At 39.8% G+C, this 12,092-nt stretch overlaps 1 protein-coding gene across 3 annotated transcripts in view; it reads left to right on the forward strand.

The window, feature by feature from the left end:
- LOC115224341 (RPA-interacting protein A) overlaps positions 1 to 12,092 on the forward strand; it is a 42,368-nt gene that overhangs the window by 25,369 nt on the left and 4,907 nt on the right. For 2 of the 3 annotated variants that reach the window (XM_036513503.1, XM_036513502.1), the window contains exons 2-6: positions 777 to 879; positions 2,119 to 2,310; positions 3,227 to 3,296; positions 5,502 to 5,622; positions 9,293 to 9,356. In XM_036513503.1, the coding sequence (XP_036369396.1) occupies positions 778 to 879; positions 2,119 to 2,310; positions 3,227 to 3,296; positions 5,502 to 5,622; positions 9,293 to 9,356 (549 nt within the window). In that variant the 5' untranslated portion in view covers position 777. Of the gene's footprint in view, positions 1 to 302; positions 880 to 2,118; positions 2,311 to 3,226; positions 3,297 to 5,501; positions 5,623 to 9,292; positions 9,357 to 12,092 lie in introns of those variants that run through there. The other variant, XM_029795213.2, reaches the window with a different exon arrangement.

Here is a 12,092-nt window from a genome sequence, read left to right on the forward strand (position 1 = left end):
AAGCATATCATGCCTGTCAAATACATTAAAAGAAAGAAAATAAGCAATACTTTCTCAGTTCATTTCGAATATTTTAAAGTACACTTTTTTGATAAAATGTCAGAATTTAAAAAAAATCCTTTGTCTGTGTTTAATAAAATAACAGTGTTTTCAAATAGGCTGGCTTACACAGCATTTTTTCACAATGAACCTACTGGGAATGTACTTTTGAAATTCAAAGTCAAAACAAACAAACAAACCAATAAATAAATAAATAAACAAATACATAAAAACTAAAATACTTATTACCTCCCCTGTTCGGGAATTATTTTAGTCTTCGACGGCAGATGGCGGGCGAGTCCAATGTTTTGACAAGAAAACTTTGTTGTCCTCCGTCGTCCTCATCTTGCCAAGTTTTTTATTTTGCTCTTTCTTATCTGTTGCTGCTCCCTTTGTCTCCTCTGCTTCAAGAGTCACGCATTGCTTAGAAGTTTGCACCAGCCTCAGACAAGACAATGTGAACACAGGCTTTTATATATTTATATAACATATTTATATTTCTTTTGAAAAAAAAAAAGCTCTAACCGGTATTAAGCACGCTGTGGTTTGTTGTGTATATATATATATTTATATATTTATATATATTCGTATATTAGTCGTATATAAATATAAAAAATTCCGTCGTTACTCTCTGCGATCGTCGCTTACTTTGTCTTGTCCGTAGTGCTGTGCCATCTTTTTCGTTTTGTCAAAAGATACCTGTCATTGTTCCGTCTCTCTCTTTCTGGTGGTGCTACAATGGCAAACGCGGCATCACCTCTCAGAACCGAAGATCGCAAACTCCAACGTCAGGCCATGTATAAAGTTTCTATGCCCCCTTGGAAAGAAACCTATCGCAAAGTAAGCAAATCTGCATTTTTTTTCTTTCTCTCCTTCCAATGTATATACATTCATTTGATAAGATTTCTAAACATTTCTCTCTCTCTTCGGCGAAAGGTCCTGCCCAAAACAGAATCGTCGTCGGACCTTTTCCCTACCCCTTACAGCACACCAATTTAATTCTGCATTGTCTCTATTTATAATCTGCATTTCTTTATCTATTTCTGTCTCTGTCTATTAAATAAATCCTTCTTCTTTTTCCTACCCTCTTCGATCTTTTTATTACCATTCTACTTACATCAAAGGATACTTTCTTTATAAAAAAAAAACATTAAACCGAACTCTGTACTCGACTGCCACCTCTCTTCCAACACCAACTAGATAAAAAAAGCAAATTTTATTTCGAGCGGGATTTGAACTCAGAACGTAAAATGCCTATAAACGGCCAACGGTAATAAATGCCTCAAAAGAATTTGTCCGACGCTCTAACGGTTTTGTTAACCCACATGTCTGCAGCTTGCTAACTAACTATTGTTACAAGACATTTTATTTATTTATTTATAAATTTCTTCCATTGAGATTTCTAAAACATGATAATATATAATTCGTACCACACAGTTATTATTTAATCCAAGGACAGCCTTCAATGAGGAAACCAAAAGAATTCCAGTCTGTGATTATCCCCATCTCTTTTTTTTCCCTTTTTTGTATCGCCGAGGTAGACTAAATTATCTAAGGTTACCCTTCCCTTTTTCTTAGAGATAGGTAGAGTATGCTTTGAAAGGAATTTGGTGGCGGAGTTTTCGGGTCAGGACGCTCACGTAAGTAGTTGTAACATACGCTAGAAACAACAGCTAAATCTCCCTAAGTCACACCTTTTCTTCTGAAAATATTTTCTAAAATTTGTCTTTTTTTTTTTAAACCGATAAATTAAGTACTAGTTGAACACTGGGGTTGATGTAACCGACACATCCCCAAATGGCCACCCATGTCGCATCATTTGAAACCGTTATTATTGTTTTTTAGGCAGCAAGCTGACAATGCTTAGTGCATTTCATCCTCTTTACTTTCTGAGCTCAAATGCTACTGAGGTGATTTTGCTTTTCATCCTTTTGGGGTCGATAAAATAAGTACCAGTTGAGTACTGGGGGATCAATGTAATTAACTAGCCCCGCCCCCTAAAACTTCAGGCCTTGTATTCATAATAGAAAGGATTATTATTATTATTATTATTTTTATTATTTATTGATTGATTCACAGAAATGTTTCGAGCGTCTGAGGTTGAGCCGAGCTAAGCTACTTGATCGATTCCGTCAGATGAAAGATGAGCCAGAGGGCGAGACAGATGTGGAACTTATCAAGGACATTATGAACAAGGAATGGTTGAGCCTCTGGGATGACGAAGCTGAACTGGAACGAGAGGCTAACATTCCTCTTGATATTTCATTCATTGTAAGTAAGATCTGATTACTCTATTCCATCGAATCAACCTTTCAGTCGGGAAGTGGCTGTCATTTAATTAAATGAAAGTATGTGTTAGCTGAAGGTCATTTCAGTAAATCAGTGTCTAGTGTGAGTCAGGGTGGGATCACTTGGATCAGTGTTCAATCCTAGCATGTGGCAATCTTTTGTTCTAAGGTCCAAGAGTTATAAGCTCCTTACAAACCACTTTTGCTATTTATTATCTGCATTGAGAGATCACAGTTCTGGTATTATGGATATGTGATTAGAATTGCAAGATGGATTCTTCAAGCTGAGTCAGCTAAGAGAAGACCTAGGGGTCGACCAAGAATGAGTTGTTTGGATAATATCCATAGCCTCAGTTAGACACACTCAGAAATCCAGCTGGAAAATGTAATGACCTTTGCTTCTGATAGACTCTATAGTGGAGATGTCCAAGGACTCTACTCCCATGATCCTCCCAAGAATAGTGGACAGAGAAAATAAATGGATGGATGTGTTTATTTACGTCACTCATAAATCAAAATATCCTGCTTGGCAGTGTGATATGTGAAAATCAGTGGAATTAACGTCTCTGAAACGCTATCAGTCAACATACAGATTGATTGGTCGAGGACAGTCATATAGTGAGGGAAGGGAACCTTTGGCCATTTGTCCACTACGTTCATGTGTTAAGGTCATGTGATATGTTTTAGCCCTTTTGTTGTGACCATGAATTAGATTAAACAAGTAATAAACACTCTCTATGCATGCACATACACACATACACATACATACTTAAAGACATTGGCAATGAATTCTTTCTGGAACAAAGACAGTAAACTTATAACATCAGTTTTTTATACAGAGGAATGCGATAGAAGTGGAATTTTTTCCTTTTGTGTTCCTAAATTTGTCTGTTTTTCAGCCTGAAGACGAAAATGTTGAAAGAATCCTTGAAATATTTGAAGAAATTGAGGCAGAATTGAAAGAAGAAGGTTGTTAATTCTTCCTATTACTAGTGTATCTTTGAAAATGATTTCTAACGTGGACAAATGTTCTGGGGCTCACAGTTTGATTACATCAACTTCAATAGTTGATTGGTAATTTAAAAACAGCAACACTAAATCTTTCTACTATAGGCACAGGGCCTGAAATTTGGAGGAGGGTAGGCTAGTTGATTAACTGGTACTAATTTTATTGACCCCAAATGGAAGAAAGGCTAAGTCTGCCTTGGCAACATTTGAACTCGGAATGTAAAGAGGCAGAAGAAATGACTTAACTCCTTAGCATTTAAACCAACCATGTCCAGCCCAAATATTCTACCTGGTTTTTGTCCAAACTGGCCAGATTCATCATTATCTTGAAGCTATGAGATAATGCAAGACGGACTCAAAAGAATTTGAATAAAAATGTATTACATTTGACAGAATAATCTGAATGCTAAATAAAGGGTTAAGCATTTTGTTTGAAACAGTAAACATTTCTACCAGCTTGATGCATTTAATGGTTTGGTTTGAAGTTTTGACACCAGGTCAGCAATTTTCGGAGGTGTAGGATAGTCAGTTATAGTATTTGACAGCTGCTTTATTTTATTGACCTCGAAAGGATGGACAGTAAAAGTTCAGCTCAGTCGGATTTTGACTCAGAATGTAGAGTTTGAAGAAATGCCACTAAACAGTTTGTCTCACATGCTAACAATTCTTCTAGCTCACTGTTTTAATAATAGAAATAATGAGAGTAATGATGATAATAACTCTAATTTTTGGTCCAAGGCCTGCATTTTTAACCCTTTCGTTACTGTATTTATTTTGAGATGCTCTGTGTTTCTTTCAATTACTTTAAATATAATAAAGAATTTAGTAAAATAACTTAGTTATCATTCAGCTAGTGTTAGGAACATAAATTGTGACTAAGGTTTGGAGGGAAGATTTTAATTCAAAACTTATGAAAACAAGACATTTGTACTCAGAGCCAGAGCCGGTTTCAGCCGGGTTGGTATTGAAAGGGTTAATGAGAGAGAAAGATTAAGTAGATTACATTGACCCTACTACTTGACTTATTTTATCAACCCCGAAAGAATGAAAGGCAAAGTTTACCTTGGTAGGACTCAGAATGTGAAGAGCAGGGAGAAATGCTGCTCTTCTTAATGTGCTGATGATTCTGCCAGCTCACTGCCTTCATCATCATTTAGCATCCGCTTTCCATGCTAGCATGTGTTGGATGGTTCAACTGGGGTCTGGGAAGCCAGAAAGCTGCACCAACCCTGTCTGATCTGGCAATGTTTCTACGGCTGGATGCCCTTCCTACCGCCAACCACTCCGTGAGTGTAGTGGGTGCTTTTTACGTGCCACCGGCACAGGTGCCAGACGGGGCAGGCAAACGGCCACGATCGGATGGTGCTTTTTACGTGCCACCGGCACGGGGGCCAGGCGAGGCTGGCATCTTACTAACAATAATTGAACATAGGCATAAAGCTACATTTTTGAGGGGTTAATTGATTAAATATACCCTCAGAGGACAATACACAAAGCTGACTTCAGCAGCATTTGAACTTAGAATAATAAAGAGCTGGAAGAAACGCCACTAAGCGGTAAGTAGCTTGCTAACCAACCACATGGTTCTGGGTTCAGTCCCACCGTGTGGCATCTTGGGCAAGTGTCTTCTGCTATAGCCCCGGGCCGACCAATGCCTTGTGAGTGGATTTGGTAGACGGAAACTGAAGGAAGCCTGTCGTATATATGTATATATATGTATGTATGTGTGTGTCTGTGTTTGTCCCCCTAGCATTGCTTGACAACCGATGCTGGTGTGTTTATGTCCCTGTCACTTAACGGTTCGGCAAAAGAGACCGATAGAATAAGTACTGGGCTTACAAAAAGAACAAGTCCCAGGGTTGAGTTGCTCGATTAAAGGCGGTGTTCCATCATGGCCACAGTCAAATGACTGAAACAAGTAAAGAGAGTATACATACAACTGTTCCTGTCTATCAATTTCACTCATTGGTCAACTTGGGGCTATAGTAGAAAACACTTTATCGAAAGTGCCATGCAATGAGACTGAACCCCAAACCATATGGTTGTAAAGCAAGCTTCTTAACCACACATCCATGCCTGTAAATTATATATTTCTTTCAAATTTATTCTGAAATGTTCCATTTTATTTATTATCTTATATTTCATTTTCTTTTATTTTTCTCCTAGAACAAAAACTCCTTAGAGAACATGACTTATATGAAGAAAGTTATCTGAATGAAGAGAAAGAATTGTGCTCAGCATTAGAGTCGCTCACAGCTGATGAAGTAGTTTGCCCTATTTGTAAAAAGTAAGTTTTGAAACTTTGGGGGTTTTTTTGGGGGATTGGTTTTATCTTTAGTCTTTTACTTGTTTCAGGGGGCTAAACATGGAGGGGACATACAAGGGGATTAAGTCGATTACATTGACCCCAGTGATTAACTGGTACTTATTTAATCGACCCCGAAAGGATGAAAGGCAAAGTTGACCTCGGCAGAATTCGAACTCAGAATGTAACAGCAGACGAAATGACGAAATACCTATTTCTTTATTACCCACAAGGGGCTAAACACAGAGGGGACAGACAAACGGATTGAGTCCATTATATCGACCCCAGTGCGTAACTGGTACTTATTTAATCGACCCCAAAAGGATGAAAGGCAAAATTGACCTTGGCAGAATTCAAACTCAGAATGTAACGGCAGATGAAATACCTATTTCTTTATTACCCACAAGGGGCTAAACACAGAGGGGACAAACAAGGACAGACATAGGTATTAAGTCGATTACATTGACACCAGTGCGTAACTGGTACTTAATTTATCGACCCCGAAAGGATGAAAGGCAAAGTTGACCTCGGCAGAATTCGAACTCACAATGTAACGGCAGACGAAATACCGCTAAGCATTTCGCCCGGCGTGCTAACGTTTCTGCCAGCTCGCTGCCTAGACTGCAGCCATGCTGGGGCACCACCTCGAGGTATTTTTAGTCAAATGAATCAACCCTAGTATTTGTTCTGTTGTTAAGCCTGGTATTTAACCATTTATTCTGTCAGTCTCTTTTGCCAAACCACTAGGTTATGGGGATATAAACACAACACTGGTTGTCAAGTGATAATGGGAGATAAACACACACACACACACACATATGATGGACTTCTTTCAGTTTCCGGCTACCAAATCCACTCACAGGGCTTTGGTCGGTCTAAGGCGATAGTGGAAGACTCTTGCTTAAGGTGCCATGCAGTGGGAATTAACTAAGAACCATGTGGTTAGGAAGTAAGCTTAACATACAGCCATACCTTTAGAAATAAAGAAATGTTTTATGGAATTTATTTACGATTTTGTACAACAGTCCATATCTTGCTACATGGCTACATGTGATTGTTCATTAAACATTGTAAGGTTCCATGTGATGTCCAATTATCCATTATGTATCATATGGTCGAATGTGATACACCACAGTTTGTTGCCTTTACATGGCTGCATGTGATGTACCTTTGTCTATTACATATTACATATCTGCATGTGATATAACAGTCCAGTACATATTTTATGGCTGTATGTGATAAACATCAGCCCATCCTATGTTGCATGGCTACATGTGATGTACAACAGTTCATTGCATGTTTCTGATGTACCACTGCCTGTTACATGGTACATAGTTAGATGTGATGTACCACTCTCCGTTATAAGTTACATAGCTACATGCGACGTACCACTTCCCATTACATGACACAGCTACATGTGATGTACCACTATCCATTACATGTTTTGCAGTTACATGCGATGTAACAGTCTATTATATGTACATAGCTACATGTAGTCTGCCACTGTCCATTACATGTTCCATTGCTCCATGTATGTCTTGTGAACTTGCCATTAAGTATGTTTACCATTTTCTGTTTTCTCTTTGATATTCTTCTGTGTTCCAGTCATATTCATGTTGAGATACTGTTTCAACAGGTGTGAATCGGTCACATCCACACCTGTGTTTCTTTTTATCGATTGTGTGGAATGGCAAAGTTAATATATGCATAAAGGGACATAACCTGTGAGAATACCATAAAGTATTGATTCCTCACCTATATATATATATATATATATATAATCATCATCATCATATATATATATATATATATATATATATATATATCATCATCATATATATATATATATATATCAGCATCATCATATATATATATATATCATCATCATCATATATATATATATATATATCAGCATCATCATATATATATATATATATATCATCATCATCATATATATATATATATCATCATCATCATATATATATATATATATCATCATCATCATATATATATATATATATATATATATATCATCGTCATCATCTCTCTCTATATAAACGGCAGTTTGTCTGTGCGTGTTTCTGTGTGTCTGTTTGCTTGTACCCTCACCCTGACCACGGCTTTCAACCGATTCTGATGAAACTTGACACACACATAGCCCAATGTCATAATTCAAAACTAACGCAGCGAAAATTTTGAAAAGTTCCCCCAGTTCTGAAAAAAATCGATAAATTCGACATGGGGTCGAGAATCAGGAATACGGACCACAAACTGTCTAGGGGACGCAACTCTACCTTTTTTAAATCTCAAAAAAAATTTACCATCATTTTTTTCCATTTTTTTGCTATTTTTTGGCTATAACTCTCTAAAAATGCTTTATAGTTATTTCCCTTACAAACCTGAGCAACGCCGGGCGATACTGCTAGTATATATATATATATCATCATCATCATATATATATATGTATATATATATATGCGCATACACGCACATTAGCTGAAACTGGAAAAATCAAAATCAAAAATCATATATATATATATATATATATATATATATATATCACATGATTGACCAGGCTATCAGATGTTGCTACACATCGCTGGTCACATTGCGCTTTGCATTGTTTTAGCCTTCAAATGACGCCACCCCGCTGGCTAAGCAAGCAGGCCAACAGAAGAAAGAGTGAGAGAAAGTTGCGGCGAAAGAGTACAGCAGGGATCGCCACCACCCCCTTTGGAGTCACATGGAGCTTTTAGGTGTTTTCACTCAATAAACACTCACAACGCCCGGTCTGGGAATCGAAACCGCGATCCTACGACCATGAGTGCGCTGCTCTAACCAGTGGGCCATTGCGCCTCCACATACATATATATATATATATATGCACTACATACATACACATATAATTATTATCATCATCATTTTGATGTCCACTTTTCCAGGCTTGCATGGGTCAGATGGAGACTGTTTCAGGAGAGACATGTATTAACTTTGAAGAAGTACAAAACTCTAATTTCCTTCAAAGTAGGATCCTCTGACTTCAATGCAATTGTTGTAAGCATTCCACTCACTTTGTGAAGGCCCCATGGAAGTCCTCCAAACTGAAGATGTTCAGGACCCTTGTCACAGCCTCCTTCCTCTTCTTCGTGTGTGTGTGTGTGTGCATACCCTTGTCGTGATATTTCATGATAGTTGTAAAGAGGATCACCATCATAAAAGCACAATGTTGTTCTTTTCCAGTCTTCCCTGAAAAACGACTGGCCATTGGAAGAATATTACCTTGCTTGGAAATGGGTGAGGGTTGGCAGCAGGATGGGCATCTGGCAATAGGAAATCTACCCTAACAAATTCCATCCAGAAAAGTGGACATTAAAATGATGATGATATATATATATATACACACACAATAGACTTCTTTCAGTTTCCATCTACCATTTCCTCACAAGGCATTGGTTAATCTAGAGCTTTAGTAGAAGACACTTTCCCAAGATTCCGCATAGTGGGATTGAACTTGAAACCCCATAGTTGTGAAACGAACTTCTTAACCACACAACCATGCCTGTTCCTATGTGATGACATTGTTATGAACACAATTTTTGATGATGTTTTTTATAGAAATATTTCATTGTTTTCTGTTGTTTTGTGTCTGCAGAAATCCTTTGATCGAGAATAAGGGAGTTATTTTCTGTAAATGTGGTCTGCGGATTAACACAGAGGTAAGATTTCTGATCAAGTTTTGCACTATTTGTGTGACTTAGCATGCATCTACCTGTATGTATGCATATATGTATGTAATATATATATATATACCGGAGTATATGTATTTGAATCAAATCTTCGATTTAAGGTTTTTCCTCGATTTTTATAATTTTATATTGAACTCATTTATTTATTTTGTTTATCGCTCGCATATGACCGTTATTTGAAAGGATCAATCAAACAAGTCCATTTTTAAAGGTGTAACGTTTATACTAGTCTTGATAGAATTGTCATATCGGTTCTATTTTAACAAAACTGTCCGACGAACAGGAACGTGAAACTCCGAGTAACAGCTTTTGTTAAATTTCTACTGCTTTTAAATAAAGTATTTATATATATATATATATATAAATAAGGTAGTGGTACAACAATGCACCAATATTTACTGGAAAAAGCAGTTGATAATATACGATGCTATAGTAAAGCTTCACTGTGTATATATATATATATATATATCATCATCATCATCATCATCATCATTTAGCGTCCGTTTTCCATGCTAGCATGGGTTGGACGGTTCAACTGGGGTCTGGGGAGCCCGAAGGCTGCACCAGGCCAGTCAGATCTGGCAGTGTTTCTACAGCTGGATGCCCTTCCTAACGCCAACCACTCCGAGAGTGTAGTGGGTGATTTTATGTGCCACCGACACAGGTGCCAGACGAGGCTGGCGAACGGCCACGCTCGGATGGTGTTTTTATGTGCCACCGACACAGGTGCCAGACGGGGCTGGCAGACGGCCACGCTCGGATGGTGTTTTTATGTGCCATCGACACAGGTGCCAGATGAGGCTAGCAGGTGCCAGACGAGGCTGGCAGACGGCCACGCTCGGATGGTGTTTTTATGTGCCACCGACACAGGTGCCAGATGAGGCTGGCGGACGGCCACGATCGGATGGTGTTTGTTACGTCCCCAAAGCACGGAGGCCAGTCTATGCGGTACTGGCTACGGCCACGTTCGGATGATTTTCTTGTGTGCCACCGGCACTGGTACCACAAAGATACAAATTCCATTTATGTTCATCTAATTTGATTTGTTTTGATTTGATTTGATTTTCACTTGCCTCAACAGGTCTTCACAAGTGTCACTTGCCTCAACAGGTCTTCACAAGTGTTACAAGAAGGAAGGTATGCACAGGTGGACTGTCTACGTCGCCGGGTCTTCGGATGGTGTCTTTATGTGCCACCGACACAGGTGCCAGATGTGGCTGGCGAACGGCCACGATCGGATGGTTTTCTTGTGTGCCGCCGGTACTGGAACCACAAAGATACAAATTCCATTGATGTTCATCTATTTTGATTTGGTTTGATTTTCACTTGCCTCAACAGGTCTTCACAAGTGTCACGCGTGTCACACACTTGCCTCAACAGGTCTCCACAAGTGTCACACACTTGCCTCTGCCTCAACAGGTCTTCACAAAGTGTCACACACTTGCCTCTGCCTCAACAGGTCTTCACAAGTGTCATAAGAGGGAAGGTATGCACAGGTGGACTGACTACGTCGCCGGGTCTTTGGATGGTGTTTTTATGTGCCACCGACACAGGTGCCAGGTGAGGCTGGCGAACGGCCACGATCAGATGGTGTTTGTTGTGCCCACAGCACGGAGGCCAGTCGATGCGGTACCAGCTACGGCCACTTCGGATGGTTTTCTTGTGTGCCACCGGTACTGGAACCACAAAGATACAAATTCCATTGATATTCATCTATTTTGATTTGGTTTGATTTTCACTTGCCTCAACAGGTCTTCACAAGTGTCACACACTTGCCTCAACAGGTCTTCACAGGTGTCATAAGAGGGAAGGTATGCACAGGTGGACTGACTACGTCGCCGGGTCTTCGGATGGTGTCTTTATGTGCCACTGGCACAGGTGCCAGATGAGGCTGGCGAACGGCCACGATCGGATGGTGTTTGTTGTGCCCACAGCACGGAGGCCAGTCGATGCGGTACTGGTTACGGCCACATTTGGGTGGTTTTCTTGTGTGCCACCGGCACTGGTACCACAAAGAATACAATTCCACTGATGTTCATCTATTTTGATTTGTTTTGATTTGATTTGATTTTCACTTGCCTCAACAGGTCTTCATAAGTGTCACAAGAAGGAAGGTATGCACAGGACTGACTACGTCCCAGGTCGGGGCCACGGGTTATGGCCTGACTAGTCTTGCCGGGTCTTCTCATGCACAGCATACTTCCATAGGTCTCGGTCTCTAGACATTTCCTTAGTGAGACCTAAAGTTCGAAGGTCGTGCTTCACCACCTCGTCCCAGGTTTTCCTGGGTCTACCTCTTCCACAGGTTCCCTCCACTGCTAGGGTGTAGCACTTTTGCACACAACTATCTTCAGCCTTTCTTGTCACATGACCATACCAGCGCAGCCGTCTCTCTTGCACGCCACAACTGACGCTTCTTAGGTTCAGCTTTTCTCTCAAGGAACTTACACTCTGACGATTATGAACACTGACATTACACATCCATCGGAGCATACTGGCTTCATTTCTTGCGAGCTTACGCATATCCTCAGCAGTCACGGCCCATGTTTCACTACCATGTAGCATGGCTGTACGTACACATGCATCATACAGTCTGCCTTTTACTCTGAGCGAGAGGCCTTTTGTCACCAGCAGGGGTAAGAGCTCTCTAAACTTTGCCCAGGCTATTCTTACTCTAGCAGTTACACTTTCAGCACACCCACCCCC

The sequence above is a fragment of the Octopus sinensis genome, linkage group LG25, assembly GCF_006345805.1.
Source record: "Octopus sinensis linkage group LG25, ASM634580v1, whole genome shotgun sequence".
Taxonomy (NCBI): domain Eukaryota; kingdom Metazoa; phylum Mollusca; class Cephalopoda; order Octopoda; family Octopodidae; genus Octopus; species Octopus sinensis.